Below are 18832 nucleotides of genomic sequence, written 5' to 3'. Positions count from 1 at the left end.
CGCGAGATGCACAGACATATAGTAGTAGATCATTGGCAAAGTACGTGTCTTCGCTGAAGGGTTTGTTAAATTCTTCAGTGCGAACATCAAGGTCCTTTTAAGTAGTGTAAATAGCTTGACGTAATAGTTCTCCGGAAACCGTATGCTTGAACCCGTATGGGTTTTCTTTGTAGCGTTTGCTACGATTGCGTGGACGTCTCATTTTCCCTTTATTAGTGTAAATAGCCTGTATACGCGCAGATTAAGCGGGTTATGTCATCCCGTACTCTACATGCAGGTCACAGTGGCGACCTTATCCGTTTCATTCTGAATAGGAAATATTTTGTGTTTGCCACGTTTAGACGAATTCATTGAAAACATGCCCAATCACACCTGTTACTGCTACATAGCATGCGAAACTCGCACTTAGGATTGTCAGTCCGAACAAGTCCGTACTGCTTTTTCGAATCAGTCCAGGCAGCATACTGCGTGTGTCAGGCAAAACAAAACACAAAAGCTGATCAGTCGGTCCTAGATTTAGTGTATCAGTATCATCAGCGGGCGAACAAAGAAAGAGTAAACTTGCTGTAAACGTTTAGACTAGGGCACTTTTCTCTTGTCTTCGCCAGGCACCCTTGATGGAAGACTCCGTGTCAAAACATGGCCCTCATCCCGTGTTCGCCCGCTATTTATCAATCGAAGTCTCCAATTTCGTGTGACCAGCTTCGGTTTTTCAAAAGTCCAATGAGCGGCAAAATGAATTATACCACATTACAGGCTTTGTGAACGATCTTTGCTGAAGCTTTGGTTGGCCCACTGGCCAACCAAAGCTTGCCAAGCTCCAGGAAAATGTTTTTGGTTTGATCGACACAAATGTGGTACTTCACAGTTGCGAGCGTTGTTTCTCGAGATGAAAAAAAATGTATAATACATTTTAAAGTTGTGATCCTCTGTCTTGCGCTCGTCGTCGCACACTGTGAAAAAGAAATTATACTTTTTTGTTCGAATACGGATTCCGCTTGAAAATTTACATCAAAGAGAGAATGCTGTAGTTATCAAAAGCGGCGTTAACGTCCGCCTAACACTCATGCGAGACACTACACATAAACCACTTAAATAACACAATTTATTAGTTCACGTACTGTACAAAATATCTCGCAGTAGACGAAGGTGGCACGGCAGGTGATGATGCCTTACATGAAAAAAAGAAACAATTTTACGTGGTCTCACGACATTTTCCCAGGCAGCTCTGCGGTTGCTTTTCAGAGTTATTCCGTTTGAGTCGTGAAAACAACAAACATACGTACGCAAGAAGAAAAGCTAGAAAATATTTTCGCCTGGAAAGTCATCCTTTAAAAACTCTCGCACAGCACGGGTAGGGTACATCGGCTTCAAGAGCCCTGTGCTATCTAAGGCAAGCAATTCTCGCTTCTGCTCGGTTGTACTAATGCAACCGATAGGTCAACATTAATTAAATATAAAGCAGCGCAACCTGGAACCCGCACGAAAAAAGTGGACGGGACGAGCGCTTTTTGGCCACTGGTTGCCCACATTATGTTTACTGCATATGCACCAGCGAGCACAGCTACAAGTACTGCTCGGGAACAACTCTAATATGACAGTTGCAGCATTATTTAGCGGTGCTACATCTGTATCCGGATTCAATTGGTGCTTGCACCTCTGGTGCCTTGTCCATCACTAATCGGAAGCTGAGTGCGAAAGAGCTGCGAACTGAAATGACGTACCAAAGCATCACGTGTTGTAGTTTTCCCTTCGAAATATGGCTAGTAGAGCTGTAATAATCTTTCACAACAATCAAGCGTTGTTTAGCTCTTTTATCTGCATTTCATTGCGTAAACTACGTGTCAACGAAGTTCCCTTAACCAAATTGCCATCTGTACTTAGATTTCAGCGAATTTTATTGGCATGGTAGCCTATATATTAAGCTGTGCACAACGATTCGAGCCACCTTCCATTAGCAATGGGTTTAAAATGAAAGTGGTAGGTGTTCCTCAAGATGGCGCTTATCGGCTTAACATTGTGCGAAACCGGTAAGTACTGCCTATTGTGAAAAATATGGAGACAACGACAGATACGTTTATTCGACGATTCGTGCCTGCTTCCGGAACCTAATAGATATGGGGCATAGAGTTTAGCCGAAAGTCAAGCCTCTCTGAAACAGTTATAAATACATTGATGATGCGTTGTTTTGCTGCCGTCTTCCTTCGTGTCTTGGAAAATTCTTTTCTGTGCAATATTGTTGAACCAGAAGCGCAATTTCTGCGGCGAATGCGCTGGCTATCCTCCTGCTGACAGCCCAATGCGTGTCCGCTGGTCTGCAAGAGGTATAGAAAAAATTGTGAGACAAAACGACATTAGAAGAAGAGCGAAATAAAAAGAAAAAAACCAAAGCGCGCCAATTTTATTGGGATAAACAGAAATACACAAGTTCTACTTTGAAATGGAATCCGTAACCGCTCGCGATGTAGCAAGTTCGACGCATGGAGGATGACGATAGAAACACAGTGATAAAGGTAAGTTACCTGGCATAGTGGATGCGGTGATATTATCACAAATTAAAAGAATATTAAGGAATCGTTAGGCGTTGGCGCTACAAACCCTTCCTTCATTATGGATACGAGCTTATATATAGGTATATCGGAATGAAGATTGGCGCCTGGACGTTAATAGGTACCAGTACATGTTGTTAAACGAAGACCATGGTCTCCGTTTTACATGTGGATTTCCCGCAATATGGCAGCAATCCGAACTTTTTTTTTTATTGTGTCTAATTTTACGCGATAGGGAACTCGTTGGGTCTGGGGATTACGCTATAAATACCGCTCTTACGAGCTGCACAAATACTACAAAGGGGTAACAAACAAGAAAACCACACACACTGCAACTATGCGTGATAATTTTGGATACCAGGAGTACTGGTCCCTAACTCTCAGTTGTTGGGCTATTCGGGTGTGATGTCCCAAAGCAACGCAGAGTCTTCGAGACGCACCATGCTCGAGATGAATGTGCATCAGCCGAGCTTCTTTAATGCACACCCAAATATCAAAACGTGAGTTCATTCTCCCCGCACTGGTGTGCGACGACGTCCCTGGTTGTGGACCGAAGTCACGAAATTGCGCTTAGCAGAAGAAGGTTGCAGCCAACGGGTGTTCTGGCACGTACTTAAGCAAGCACTAAGGGCCACAGCGTACGCTTGGACTAAAGTGCCCAAAGCGTTCCTGGTGCGTTTAGTCGGGCCTCAGCTGCAGCACACGTCAATGCGCACCCGCTTTCTACTTAACGTTTACAACTTGACCGCAATTAGCAAGTAATCATTCAAAAGATCTTACCATCGTGTTGAACCTTGAACCTGGCATAGAAGCCGACGCCGGTGTTCTTTTCGTTCGTGACCATTTTGATGAGAAGTTGGCTGCCTGAAGACTGAAGCGTCGCTGGCATGTCCTGTGTTTTGAAACAGACCGCGTGAGAATGCACAATGTAGACGAATATGAATATCACTTTTTCTGAAAAGAGATTTTCAAGCTCAGGCATCTTCAACTTACAGTGATATGAGACGACAAGATCGCGTACCTTTTGAACATCAGCACATACTGAGTCAGATTATCATATTGCGAAATTGCCGTTATGGCCGAGTGCCCATCAGGCTGAAGAGAAAAGAATGCAGGCGCTAAAACGTATTCCGCAAGTATTCTATGAAGCATTCAAGCGACACAAACTCAAACTGCTTGGTTGCTCCACAAGTACGAGTTTAGCTTGATGTTGAAGTTAACGTTTCTTGTTTCAGGTGCTGAAATCGTATTGAGCAAGAATCGACACCGAAAAAGAAGCTGGCCTGCAGTTTGGTTCTTCGTCTTGTAAGGCGTGACAGCAGTAGCGACTCGCAAAAATCATACACTGGTAAAACATTCGCGCAAATATTAGACAGAAATATTATAAAATTAAATTGAAATTAAATTATGTGGTTTTACGTGCCTAAACCACTATCTCATTAGGAGGCACACCGCTTTGGGGGACTCCGGATTAAGTTGGACCACCTGGGGTTCTTTAACGTGCACCTAAATCTAAGTCCACGGGTGTTCTTGTGTTTCGCCCCCATGGAAGTGCGGCCGCCGTGGCCAGGATTCGATCCCGCGGCCTCGTGCTTAGCAGCCCAACACCATAGCCACTAAGCGATTACGGCGGTTCATAAGTATCATAAGTCCCAAGCCAGAAACTTCACAAGACTGAAGAATCATTCAGGGTGAAAAGGAGAAAAAAATGTATCTGTCACATGATGCAGCAAGCTGAATGCGGAATAGAGAATAAAAGATCGCAAATACCTAGATCGTACACTATTGTGTACGAAAGCATCGGCGGGCGGGGGGGGGGGGGGGATATAATAAATACAGATTTTTGATATCTTCAATATACTGAAGGAATTATTTGCATATAAGTAGCCTCATTCATACAGAGTCTTTGTTGGAAATAAAGAGTGCATAGCACGGTTGAAGGTCTAGCTGTCATTTTTTCTAAGGATGACATTTCAATAGGATGTACAATATACTATTTTAATACGACACACTATTCACATCTGAAGCAAAGCGTAGCCAGTGTTTCTACTGCTAGAAAATCTGCATACCAATTTCTGAAGATTGTGTGTACTTCAACGTTTTACGAATATTTAACCACAGGAAGATTATTATTTATTCTCAATCATCAGTTCCAAAGCACGTATTTGTTGACGCGGATGCCTAAGTAACCTTGCTGCTCGTTGGTGTAGCGTGGAAAGTTTTTCCACGTCCGTAGTGTTACACGTGCCTCAGAACAAAAAAAAAAAAAAAAGGAAGACATAACTAATACGCTATTGAATCAGGGAGGAATGTAGTTAATTTCTGCCAGAGAGAAGAGGTGCGTTACGAAAACGGTAAATCATGCCAATGCCTTTCAAAATTTTTATCAGTGGGTTGCCGACATGGTTACCCTAGTTTCATTTTTTTTCTGAAATTTGACTCCCGAGAAGGAATTTTATTTTAATTATTTATACAATACTGCAGGCCCAAATGAGTGCCCAAGCAGGAGGGGCAGAATACATAAATATTTACGTATGCACGTAAAGATACATACAGACATGAAAAGAAAATACAAAAGCAATGCAACATATGGAAATATCATAAGAAAACAAAAAATGAAAGCGACGACTAATAAGATTAAGAGAAGGTACACTGAAGGAAGGCAACTTGACAAACATTAGAATAGTATCACACGCATATTTGAGCAATGGCAACCACTATCGAGAGAGGAAAAAAAAGGGGAGAAAAAGAATACATGAGAAGTTGAACGAGCGCTCATTGCAAAATACTGAAAATAATAGAATAAGGATGATGTGGAAAGTATTATACAATGTTCACGTGTAAAAAAGGAAACAGTAACAAGGCTTGCCGATATGGAAACGTATGGAAACATATGGATATGGAATGATTGTGAACATGTTCTATCGCTGCGACCCTATAACATATTATGTCGTAGCATAGCGGATTGTCTTGAGGGGTGGAAGAGACTAAACTTTGTTTTGTAGGCTTCGAAAAAAGCTTAAAATATAACAATAATATACAACTATTACACCTACTCTGAAACTGAAGGGACTCAAACTTCCATCCTTTGTTTTCTGTTTTTACGCGGGAAACTTTGTGAGTCAAGGTTCGCACCCCCCAATACTCTGCCCCTATCCGCCTGTGTCTTATCCACTTTGAAGATGCCCTCGTTGTCACCTTCTAGACAAATGACGAAGTCCGGATAGCCATTCAGGCAGCTCCGGAAAACGCCACTGGACAGACAGACAGGAATCCCGTCTGTTGTGGCCAGTGCTTCAAATGCCAATGAATTTTTTTTTCGTTTGCTACGAATCCTTCTTGATTCCTTTGGTCGATAACCAAGTTGGCTATGTACCAAAGTAATTTTTCAATTATGTTTTGTATCCATTGAAACGGAAACAAATTTATTATTATATTTATTCGATTGCTTCCTTTGCGTGGCTGGACACCAGGGCTGGTGGTCACGTAACTGCAGAGAGCGCGCTGTCGATACTTGAAAGGTCACTGAACTCAGCCAAGCCAATGAGGGGCCAAACTAGGATAAAGATATCGCATGCCTTTTGATAAACGAAATTACCTCGGCTATAGTTGTCATTGGTCGAAGGTTGCGTTCTTTCACTTGCGTTGCAAACTCATTCAAATGGTTGGTAACTTTTTAGGTTTTGCCAAACTGCTGCTTGCGCATGTTCCTGCACGCACTTACAAGGGAGCATGGTTTAGGAGGAGTAAAAAGAAAACTGCGAAATCAGACTTTGCCACCGAAGCCTAGTAATTGCTTGGTGGATCTCAGGTGCTACTAGTCACGCATGCTGGCTCGTTTCAAAGACCTGTATTTGTCTCGACACCACGTGAAACGGGGCAGTGCCACAGCCGCGTGTTTGGCTGGGTTGTTTCAGCCTTGCGTCTTAAGAGGAAGCTCTAGCTCGGGTGTTCCTATCTAAATACATGTAAAATGAGAATTCGTTTTTCACGGCAACCACTGTACCAAATGTGACGAGGTTTGTTGCATTTAAAAGAAAAACTTAAAGTATAGTGACTGTTGGTTTCGAATGTTTTAGTTAGGTCGTCAATTTTTTATTAAAAATTGGCAAAAATCGAGAATTTTCAAAAACGAAACTATCAAGTTTACAATTCTGTAACTCAACAACCAAAAAATGATAATACAATTCTGTAAATTGAATCTAATAGCACATCTAAAGCGAACAAAATTGATACGTTACACATGAATATAAAAAAAAATTAGTAATATGGAAATACAGCTTTTGCAGAACCGTTGTAACCAACGTAACAAATTCACGTAAGATGTAAAATGACATATCTAATTTGTCCGCTTTGAATGATCTAATGGATGCCGTTTACAGATGTGCGATATCTGTTCTTGATGCAGAGCTATGAATATGTAAACTTCAAGCTTCTATTTTTTTCAAACGGTGGATTATTTGAAAATCTTTTAACAAAATTCAAGCCCCAAATCGAAATTCCGCTTCCAACAGTCACTAGATTTTAACTCTCCCTGTCAACAAATGCAACAAATTTTATTAAAATTGGTCCAGGGGTTATCTCAGAAAAGCGTTTTTACGTTTTACATGTATTTGAATAGGCCGCGTCGGAGTTGGGCCCGAGCTAAAGCTTCCTCTTAACCTGAAATGTCAGTTTTTCTTTTGCATTTTTTGTAGACGGCACTGAGCCAGACCAGTGACGAACAAGCTCTCGTCTAGCAGGAAATCAGAGCGTCGTCACTGTGCCAACGATGATGCTTTTTACACAGGCATGTTTGCGGATGACCGTGTCATTTATAGAGTTAAAGATAGTGAAAGTGACATTTCGTCATTACAGACTGATTTAGACACCATAGAAACAAGGTGCAATACGTGGGAAATGTCACTAAATGTTCAAAAGTGTGGTCACGTCACCTTTTGAAAGAAGCGCGCATTTGAGTCATGCACTTATACCTTGAGTAATATGGCATTAAAAAGGTTGCCGAATACAAATATTTAGGAATTTTAATGACGTCTGACTTAAGATGAAACTGGTACATTACACATATTAAGAATAAGACAATATGTTCATTGGGATTCCTGCGCTGTAATTTCAGTCAGTTCCCGGATAAATTAAAAGAGCAATTGTATTTCACTTAGGTTTGTAGTTTACTTGATAACGGCTGTATCTGTTGGGATCCGTACACGCCTGATCTCACGGAACAGCTTGAAAGAGTGCAAAATAGGACGGCTAGGTTTGTTCTTAATAATTATAGTATAAAATTAAGTATGACAGAAAGTAACATTAAATTATCGTGGCAAGCATTAAATGACCGACGAAAAAATCTGAGGTTGAAATTTTTTCACGCTGTTTATTATTCAAAAACCGGAATTGAGAGAGAAGAATATATTAAGTCGCCCGCTTATACGCCGATGAGACGCGACCATGCACTGAAAGTCCGCGAGTTCCCTTTCAGGTATCCTTTTTTATTTGTCCGATCTAAAAGAGAATGGAAAGCGTCTATAAGAAAAAACTGTGGACCTCCATTCACTCGGAGCTCAGTGGCATAACATTACTCTGCATAATCGGCATTAGACGGTCGACCAGGTTCAACTTGATCACCTGAGCCCTTTCGCTTTGTCACTCCAGGGCCCGAATACACAAAGCTTTTTCGTTCGGAAGAGCAATTTGACATCGCCCGGCCGCCTTCGCTAATACTATGTTTGGCATGGCTGTACATGTTCCTACGAGCAGTTATAGCGTAACAACTGTTTGTGAATACGGACACAGATATCTGCACATGAGCGTCGTAGGTGGTGCCCGCATAGAGGCCTTATCTTTAACGTACGCTACTTGAGAGAAACGAAAATAAATCGGACTTATCACACACACACACAAAAAGAAACAAGACAGAAATAAATGTCGGATCGTTACGCGTTGACGCCATGGAATAATTGGCTTAGTAAAGCAAATGAGGAAGTGATATGTAACCGTTGTATTTCTTTCTAAAACGCTGTTCAACCACATAAAATGGAGCAAAGTTTCGGGTGCCAGTCCGGGATGGAATTCAGTTTCTTTTTTCATAAGAACAAATGAGTATTGACCAGTGAGTTCACTGAATTATTGCGGCATCACAAGTGGCTGGCACCAGCCCTTACGAGCAATTCAAGCGTAAGAGCATTTTTTGAAGTACGGCTTCATTTCTCGCACGGCCTGCGAGATTGCAGCACTTCGCTGCTTTAACAAAGCCGGGTTGCGGCGTAATCATACACATGTATTTCGTACTGCCATGTCGCTGATCGTCCACGGCAAAATGGAACGTTTCCAGGGCCTGTATCCGCGAGAACTAAAAATTGTCCCTACGACCATATTCCAGCCAATACCAATGCTGGACATATTGTTAACAAAGCCGGCAAGCCAATGGCAAAGAGCATTTAGGACGGAAATTCTTCGTCAACCTGGCCCTTGGTTTCGTTCTTCTAAACTGAATTGAGAGATTCACGGCGTGAGATGACTAGATTGAATTTCGAAACACTTGTCGTTCGTATGTGCTCACAAAGGTATCGATACAGGCCAGCGGTCGCCAGAATCAGTGAGCGATGCCAACAGTTTCCGTGGCTGCCTAGACTCGATTGTGACACAGCCCCCGCCCCTTGTCAAATTGTCGATGGCAGGTGCAGTTCTGGCAGTGCTCTGCTAGATGCGAGTGGGCTGCCGTCTCGAGGTTGTACGCATGTTCAGTATCGTGCTTGTTAACGCACCTCCCGATGTGGCCGATGTAGACGCGTCCGCAGTTAAGGCAGGGGGATCCGTTATACACTATGGTGCACGTGCATGACACGTGCTTGGCGTTCTCTCTCCACGATCAATGAGCGCCGAAACGTCACATGCTTCTTGGACATCACTTACTGCGATCACCCCCCTTTCTCAATGCTTCTTGTTATAATCAGCTAACTACGGCCGTGGCGAATCCCTCAGCAGCAGACGTAGCATCCCAGCCACTGCAATGGTCAGATTTATCTCGATATTCTTCACTCCCGTGTTGTATGTTAGGCTATTGTATCTCACCGACAGTGGCAGTCGAATAAGGTCGAAAACCGACAGCACGTGGCGGGGTAACACAAAAAAAAAGGCCAGGAAAGCGTTGAGAGGGGACAGCCTGCCTTACATTTAAGGTCCCGAAGCTTTTCAAACGATACACATGTTGAGGTCGCATCTTGTGCACGAGACTACTTGATGACGTCTGAATGAAATAAATCAGCTACCTTGCACAAGGGCTAGTCAGGCAATCAACCAGGAAACTTGCGTAGAAGTTACTGCACAAGTTACTTGGTTGACTTTCCGTCGTAGCACCCACATATATACGGCAGTGCACAAAATTTCTGATAGTGTCGCCACCGCGCTACTGGGCCACATTCAAATAACGGGTTCTTTAATATCATGCAGTCTGTTTCTGTCAAAAAAGAAATAAATAAAAAGGAAGCAGCTTTCCAAAAAGCGCCACGCCAAGTTCGTCCTTTTGTATGCTAGCGGCTATCTCCGCACGTGGCATACCTGGCCGCAGAGGCGCGTAATCTTGGCGTCGGGACCGTCCTGGTGTCCGTTGTAGACTTCCAGGTAGTTGGCGTCGCAGTTGGCGGCGGTCGAGTTGAAGGCGAACGCCACGAAGCTCAGCTGCAGCGTAGCCCTGGCGCGCCCCGTCACAAACCAGGTGCACGTACGGCGCTCGGCGAAAGTCGTGGGGTAGCCTGGGCTAGACACGGCGCCCTCGCTTGCCGTGACGTTGCCGCCGCAACCTGCTGGGGCTACGTCACAGTGTGGGGGATGGGGGAGCAGGAAAATAAATTGTTAAAGGGGGAAAGAATGGGGATGGTAGGAGGGAAGCCTTGAAAACTCGGAGTTTATTTATTTATTTATTGTACCCTCAAGGCATACAAGCATATAGAGGGGAGGGGTCAATCATTCAACATGAATACAGTTATTTGGACATACACAATTGAAAGTTCCCTCGCATTTTCAAATAGCACTGGTGAATTGTGCAGAAACAGAAAAAGACATGGACGAGGAAAAGGGAACAACAATCGCATTGTGAATTCACACTTTTCTTTGCGCATGCTTTCCTTTTCTTGTGGTCATGTTCCTGTGGCCATGACGTCAATATGACGTCACGAATTTTATTATATATTCTTATACTTGGCGCCCCGAAACTCACTAGGTCGAGTGGTCTACTGCTTTAATGCGGAATGCAGTCCTGCTGTTTAAACATAAACATTTAATTAGCGCTAAGTAGACGCCTTCAATTTCAATGACGTCACATTAAATACGCGGGAACATTAAGAAGACAGTACCACTGGCTCTTCCTTTTTTTCGGTCTCTTCTGTCTCAACCCGCGAGGTGAGACCGACCATTGAAGGGACACAATTAACAATGCTTCAATTAATAATGCTGTCTTTTAGAGAGTTCTAGACATAGCGTTCTCAAGCTACTTTGCGTGCCGTGAAACACAAACTCCATTGTAGGCTTAGCAGAGTCCTATATCGGGCGAGTTATAGCTATACGAGGTACTGTGGAGCAAGATGAAAAAAAAGATAAAGGAAAAAAAAACACGAGGAAGGTTCGGTTACTTCCATGTGCGTGTATATTTTTTATTGCCTTGCACCACAGAACCACGAAAATGCATTGTATGCCTTTTGAATTCGTTTTGTACGCCCGGCTGATTGCGATACACTCTAGCAGCTATGCAGACACGGCACAATACCTCCTTCCGGGCTGCTGTAGTAAATGATCAAGAAGCGAACCGCCCATCCGCCCATAGCGTGGGAGGCTGCGGTGTTTTTGACGATGACGCTGAGGTGGTTTCCAGTGGAGAACACCGGGCCAGGGTTTATGTCACCGCACGCATGAGCTAGGACCCTCGAAGAGGCGCCACCGTCGCGAACCTGCAGCGTACATTAATAAAATGGGAGTGCAATGAATACTAAATACGGATACTCGCGACAATACTTCGGCATTTTCTTTCTGGGACGCGTAAACTTCGTGCACCGACTGTAATGTAGGTGACCACACCATGCTTTTTTAAAGAGAACATACAAGAACCACAATTGCACTTCTTAATAAAATGAAGTCAATAAAAAAATGAAATAATTGAAGGAAGTATACCTCAATAGCTGCATTTGCTGGCACCTCCTTGTGCGTCTTTCAATTTTTGTGCTTGTGTCGGTCTTGAAATCCTACTTGTATTGGTGGTATCGTCAATGCGGGGAATGTGCGCAGCTGCTTCACTGTCATGCCTTTTCTTTTTGTTGTTGTCCGTCCTTGTATTTCGTGTTCCAATTGATCGCCGATTGCATGCATGCGCAGCCGTACTGCGGCATTGCTCTAACGCGTTCAATTAATCTCTTGCTATCGATCTTTACATATTCAGATACTTGTTCATGCAGACGCCGGTGACAAAACAGTTTAAAAAAACCCGTTCCACCTATACGGAAGTAATTCATTCATTCGAATGACGCCGGGCCACAGTACCTGCATGAAGACGTTGGGGCAGGAACCGTTCACAGGGTTGCCTACGTTGAAGTGAAGGAAATAGAGCGCGAGAGCCGATGTCGCTGTGACGTTGACAGGCGCGATTGTCAGCAACAACGGATGATCTACGGTTGTCCAGCTCGGGTAGTCGACGTTGTGTACGATGCCACTTGGTTGGCTGTACGTCAGGTTGGCGTCTGCGGATACGATAACATCACAGTTGGTCGGTGCTTTATCTAGGTGTCGCGTCAGTCGATCAGTTCAGGTATACGTCACGGCACGTTCATTTGTGTAGCTGCTGGAATCGTTCAGACGAGCATAAGCTTCAAGAACCAATCAGGGACGCGCGTGTGCATATGAACGTTTACTGGGTGTTTTTGGTTGTTCAATGCTTTCATTATTTTGGCAATATACAGAAGATACAGGCAGTATAAGAACACACTTGAGTACATATAATTCAGTGACGTGAATATTTTGTATACCTATAAGCAATGCCACTATACTCGCAAGCACTATCCATCTCGTCACGAAACTCAGCCTCAACTACAATCCCAAGAAGCCAGCAGACAAGAAGTAAGGAAAACATATGAGAAATATACAGTTTATTCGTTGGACTGCATAACTATTGAAAGATTGATGTTAGATTTCAAATGCTTCATATATTCTTTAAAACAAATGTTTCAACATTAGGCTCAAAAAACGTGAGAGTTCGCTAAAGCGGGGCTATTTGTTTATAACTTGCAATAAATTGTTGCGTACAGGTTCGCACATGTAGTGTCCAAAACAAGGAGGCCCTAACGTGTTTCCGGCTTCAGCAATAGCTTTCGGTGCATGAAGCCAGCGAAAGCATAGGCTTAGAGACCGGTTTCTGTTGCTCAGAAAAAGCCGTCGCTGGACCGTGGATTTGCACACCATCTATTCTGGACGCTGTCCATAACCGCAATGTTGTCGTATTCTGCAGTAGTGGCGTTTCAGCCAATCAGGGAAGCTGTGGGTGGCCTGGAGGCCAATCAGAGCTCAGAAGATGGCAAATTCAATATTACATATGGCGAAATTTGACAATGTCTATGGGATAGCTCTCTCCTTTTGCTATCTGAGGCATGGGGAAGGGGGGGGGGGGGCTAAGGGAGTAAGTAGTGAAGGGGATTTTCTTGAGAGGTCGGTTAACGTGTCATCTTGATGCATTCCTTGGTGCAGCAGCACGTGCTGTGGATCACGTTCTGTGCGCAATAATGCATTAGAGCGAATACAAAGCCAGAAAGAATCTTCTCGGACGGTACAACCGCTTCAATAACGCAAGAAATAACCAGAGGGTTGACTTCTCTTTGTGAACGTCCTACAAGTTTTAAGTAAACTATTTCATATATGACTTGGAACAAACCAACTGGAATAGTGGCCTCGTAGTACCTTGCGCCCTCATCATAACACATCTGCTCGCAGGCACCGTGTTTTCAGGATTAAGAAGGACTCAGGACTACTTGAAGTGTTTTACCAGGCCAGACTTCTTTAGTGCGCTATATTTCCGAAGTCTACTTTGAACGGGTCATTGTTACCGGTGGAAATTGTGAGCCGAAACTCCACTGACTTGTTTTCTACTGCTTTATGCCGTACGAAGTCATGCCTGCTAGCCCATAGGGATCTTGAAGAATACACTATAATCATAGGAATTATGACATTCGTGGAGTTGCTCTTTCTGACAGTAATTTAGGCCTACCTTTGTCCTGCAAAAATTTCCCTGGTGTACTTACCTATCGCCTAAAAAACGCGAAGGCGAAAGCCTTGCAAAGCCTACTGTAATTCCCCTTGATTCCCCTTAATCCTCTTTTATCAACCCTAATTAACTTTAATCCTCCTTCATCGACCTTAAACGACCTTAATCTAGCTTAATAATCTTAATCTTCTTTAATACATATTAATCAACCTTAATTCACCTAATGCACCCTAATACACAATTATCCTCCTATAATCACCTTAATCAACCGTCATCCAATCACTCATCAATCATTAATTAAATTTGCTAATCATTAACAATCTCTGATACACGACATGACATGCTTTGGTTCGTTTTCGGCCGTCCTTGGGTCACGTCATATTTCATGTACCTCACAACGCAACCTCGAAACAGAGATTTAAGGCTTTCACCTTAAAAATATTGTAGGACTAATTTAGCGCTCGCAGTATCCACTTCTTCAAGCTCAATTTTTGTTTATTTCGCGCACTTCAGTAAACCAGAAAATCATAACTAGCTCCTAAAGGGAAATGTCAGGTCTGGAATCTGTCGCCGAAACCGTAGGCGCCTTTCCATTCTGTGCCGCGTTACTAAGTGAACCATGGACGAAGACAGCGGTGGGAGAGGGACGACTCACCCCTCATGGTACCGTATTCCAGCTTGAGCTTGGCCTGGCCACCTCGGCGACCAGTGTCGAGTAGCAGTTGTACGCGGCTGGCGGAGGCGTGAGGCTTCAGCCATTCCTGGGGCACGCTGTGGCCGCACAAGCGGATGGGCGGCTGCTGCAAGTACTGCACAGGGGACGCGCGATTTAGAGCGCGCCCGAAAGAGCGAGAAGAGAAAAGCAGAACGGAAGAGGGGCGCAGAGGGCGCAAACCAAGATAACGAACAGATTTAGCCGGACCGGGTAGGCCCGGCTAAATCATTGAAGGGATGCCGGTGACGTAGACGGCAACAACACGACTGCTAGCGACATACTGTGGTGGTTCGGTAAACGACTACATGTTAAGAAACATGTTTGCGTTGCGTGATAGACGTCGCCAGATTTTGAAAAAAAAAATTCCGACAGAACCAATCTTACAACGAATGCCGACGTTAATACAATTAGCATTGAAGCAATCTGCCGACGCACCGTATTCGCAACTGCAGATACGCATCATGTGTGAGGAGTCATACAGCCAGGCTCCTCACTCGCCGAGGAGCACGGCCACCAGGGGCGTTGGTTATTCATGTTGACTACATTGTAGGTCTCGAGATTCTCGAGAACACACGCGATCCGTGTGCTCCGTCCTGTAGTGGGACATCTAGTTTATCGAAACATTTTGTTCTGACAGCACAAACACACGAACGGGCAGCACTACCGTCCGTCCGTCTATCTATCTATCTATCTATCTATCTATCTATCTGTCTATCTATCTATCTATCTATCTATCTATCTATCTATCTATCTATCTATCTATCTATCTATCTATCTATCTATCTATCTATCTATCTATCTATCTATCTATCTATCTATCTATCTATCTATCTATCTATCTATCTATCTATCTATCTATCTATCTATATCTATCTATCTATATCTATCTATCTATATCTATCTATATCTATCTATATCTATATCTATATCTATCTATATCTATCTATATCTATCTATCTATCTATCTATCTATCTATATCTATCTATATCTATCTATATCTATCTATATCTATCTATCTATCTATCTATCTATCTATCTATCTATCTATCTATCTATCTATCTATCTATCTATCTATATCTATCTATCTATCTATCTATCTATCTATCTATCTATCTATCTATCTATCTATCTATCTATCTATCTATCTATCTATCTATCTATCTATCTATCTATCTATCTATCTATTTTAATTCTTTGCATTATACTCGCCTTCTGCGTGGTTATCAGAGCCATGTACGCGCCGTCCTCGCATGGCAAGCGCATTTCTTTCAGCCGAATGGTGACGTCACGGAAGGCGTCGTCGCTGTCGAACGTCTGCACGACCCCGCTGGCGACAACCGGTTCCTGTGCTCGAAGCACCCAAAGGCAGCGGACGTTAGCCGGCGCCGCGTTGGGGAATCCCGGACTCTGCAGGGTCTGCCACGAGTCGCCGCTCACGTTGACGCTGCCACCACACAGCGCTGCAAACGGGGAACCGTTGTGCCACGGAATGATATGCACACGCAGGCGATGTAAGGCGCGTGAGGAAACAGGACGCTTTAGCAACGCTCAATGCACCTTCCAATACCCTTTCCCAGTGATCGTCTTCACGCTGCTCGCTGATCGTCTTCAGGCTGCACTTCAGGAGTCCTAACTTGCGTGACCTTCCCATACTATAGCGCTATTACAACACAAGTGAAACTCGTTGCTAGGCGGGCTTTTGCATATAAAAGTGCAGTGGCGTCACTCCCTACTTCGTATGCTATGGTTTCTGCTCCCCCGGCAACTGTAGCTTATGCAATCGTGAAACCGGGAAACACATGCAGTTGCCGGGGGAGCGGCAACCGTAGCTTATGCAATCGTAATCTTTACTGGGAAACGCATGCGGCGATGGCTACGTGCTTCGCATTGTTCGAAGACACCAGATCATCTATCATGCGGTTTTAACACTCGTTTTGTGCTTTCTTTATTCAAACGCAAACTGCGGGTATGTTTTGCACGCGTAATTCCAATGGAGATAGGCACTTTTCGCTTCGATGGGTGGAATTGTTTTTTGTCAACTGTTGTTTCGACGGAGACGAAGATATCCTGGGATCTGAGTCATATACAGCTTCGCGGTAAAATATGGTGTTCTGATTTTACTCTATGCAGTAGGCCTGCCCTTTGAAGGTGAGGCTGCGGCTGTGCATATAATAGCGTATACCGAGGCACTACAGCCACGTTTCTCATATTGACCCAGTGACATTGAATAATAATCGTTTTAATAATCGTTTTAGGCCTGTGTGTGGGGAGGGGGGGGAGGGGAGGGGTCACTCACGTGGTAGTTCTTTGAAGGACGCAGCGAAACCAGGTCCTTCTCCCTTGGCCTTGGTGACAAAATGTACGAGAAGCGTGTTGCCGGCCGAGCGCAGCGGTGCCTCCGGAGGTCGCTGACCACACAGCCGAATCAGGGGCTCCTGGTGCTCGTCGAGAGAGTCCCACACCTGCGCCAATGTGGCATTCACCACCTATTAACCCTTTTCAGTGTTCACTGACGTATCGGTACGTTTCCGCGTTTCTGTGCCACCACGTCACTGACGTACCCGCACATTCTCCATTCCTTGCGTTTACCCATATCGAAAGTGAGGGCCGTCGTGACACTTACGTCATAACCCCCGCCTTCTTTTTCTTGTCTGCTTTTGGCTTCTTTCTTTTCTGACTGTGCCACGCACGATTTTCTTTCTTATTTTTTTTTTATTTCCCGTCGGGTCGACTACAGCGCACAAGGGGATTGCTTCGAACCGCATCACTTGCCTTCATATATAACCCCCAACAGTAGCTCAGTGGTCATGACGTTGCGCTGCTGAGTACGACGTCGCGAGCTCGATCTCTGACGTGGCGGGCGCATTCTCACGGGGGCATGATGTAAAATAAAATGCTCGTGCTCCGTGCACCGAGGGGACTTGTTGCGTACTTGTTGCGAGTGCAAGCTGCACCCCAGTTTCTGGAGATCCACATGCAGGAGGCGCCACGACAACGTAGGCGAATCGACTGCTATTAAGACAGAGAGCAGGCGGCGACCTTTACATGCTAATATTAAACAGAGTGGGCAGCCAAAAAAAAAAAAGACAAAACAAGACCTTTACACAGAGCCATTTGATCGTCACTTTCCATTTCTGAATAGTAATCATGAGGGGAGAACTTTTGAAAGCCAACCACGTCTTTCGGTGGATGTTTGTTTTGGTAACGTCCGCCTTAATTCTGGTAAATATTAAAACATAAAAAAAATTTTAAGGAATTAAAAGGATTAAAAGAATGCAGCAAGAACATGCCGCGGCCATCCTCAAGAGGCAGCCAGGCCATCCGACATGGCGGCGGAAATCCGTTCCACAGTTGTTTGCCGCTTCAGGTAGAACCGTACCTCCAGCATGTCGGCGCTGGCGGCGTTGCAGGGCAGCGTTCCGCTTCCCAGGTTGAGAGCCGTGATGTTCAGTTCGAGGCCGTAACCCGAGCGGGAGACGAGCGTCCAGAGGCAGTCGAGCGGGCCGCCCGGGTAACTGCCCGAGCTGCCTCGGCTGGGAGGGGCCAGCGCGCCGGACTCCTGGCGGAGGATGCCGCCACAGCCCTGCTTCTCCCCTGCGCACACGAGACAAAACGAGGAAGCAGAGAGATTTGCTGTGACTAAGCAAAAATGCCGACCACTGTTAATCCCTTCGAGCCTCACATGTGTCTACCTGCGAGCCTCTGCTTTGTCTGGAGACCGGAGAGAGCGATTCAAGTTGGGCCGAAATGAGACTTGAGGTTCGGTTTGGTTAGGTAGAAGAAATCGATAAACATAGGTGAGGTTTGAGCTGTGTACTAACACTTCCACAAGATCTTAGTAAAGGGGCTCAACACTAAACAAGACGTTATGTTGGAACGTTTGCGCATTCCTGACGCTGATGCATTCTTCTTTCTCGTTTAACAAAAGTTAATTATCATAGTGAGCCGAGGCAGACAGCTCATGAGGACAATGCTTCAGCTTCAGCGTTTGATGGCTGCTATTGGTGCAATTCTGATTGCTTTATGAAGTTAGTTCTTGTGTGAATGAAAGCGTGAATGCAACAGTAAGATTTCTACTACACGTTCGGTAATTGTACATAGCGCTCTCTAAAGCTGAGATGAATAAAAAATCGCTGACACATTAGGCTGAGCCCGTGGAAATGTACCCCATATACTGGCAGGCTCAGTTCAATGTAAGTTCTTATCAATAGAAGTCGTTGAATTTGGAGGACTAATGTCATAACACAAACGAAAAGTTCTCATAGTGCAATTGCGCAATAAATTATAAATATCCTAATTCGATGTTTTCGCAGTACTAAGATTATTTCTA

The 18832-nt window shown here is 44.4% G+C and overlaps 1 protein-coding gene across 1 annotated transcript in view; it reads right to left on the bottom strand.

Annotated features, from left to right (window-relative positions):
* Positions 1–1083: 1083 nt before the first annotated feature.
* LOC126530351 (cubilin-like) overlaps positions 1084–18832 on the bottom strand; it is a 206637-nt gene continuing 188888 nt past the window's right edge. Inside the window, exons 52-60 of the mRNA XM_072288317.1 lie at positions 17882–18096; positions 16799–16964; positions 15712–15962; positions 14441–14594; positions 12075–12271; positions 11308–11488; positions 10104–10354; positions 3330–3441; positions 1084–2315 (exon numbers count right to left, since the gene is read on the bottom strand). Of these exons, the coding sequence (XP_072144418.1) occupies positions 2278–2315; positions 3330–3441; positions 10104–10354; positions 11308–11488; positions 12075–12271; positions 14441–14594; positions 15712–15962; positions 16799–16964; positions 17882–18096 (1565 nt within the window). The 3' untranslated portion in view covers positions 1084–2277. The remainder of the gene's footprint in view (positions 2316–3329; positions 3442–10103; positions 10355–11307; positions 11489–12074; positions 12272–14440; positions 14595–15711; positions 15963–16798; positions 16965–17881; positions 18097–18832) is intronic.

Source organism: Dermacentor andersoni, chromosome 5, assembly GCF_023375885.2.
Source record: "Dermacentor andersoni chromosome 5, qqDerAnde1_hic_scaffold, whole genome shotgun sequence".
NCBI lineage: Eukaryota > Metazoa > Arthropoda > Arachnida > Ixodida > Ixodidae > Dermacentor > Dermacentor andersoni.
This window is presented reverse-complemented; position numbering and strand designations above follow the sequence as displayed.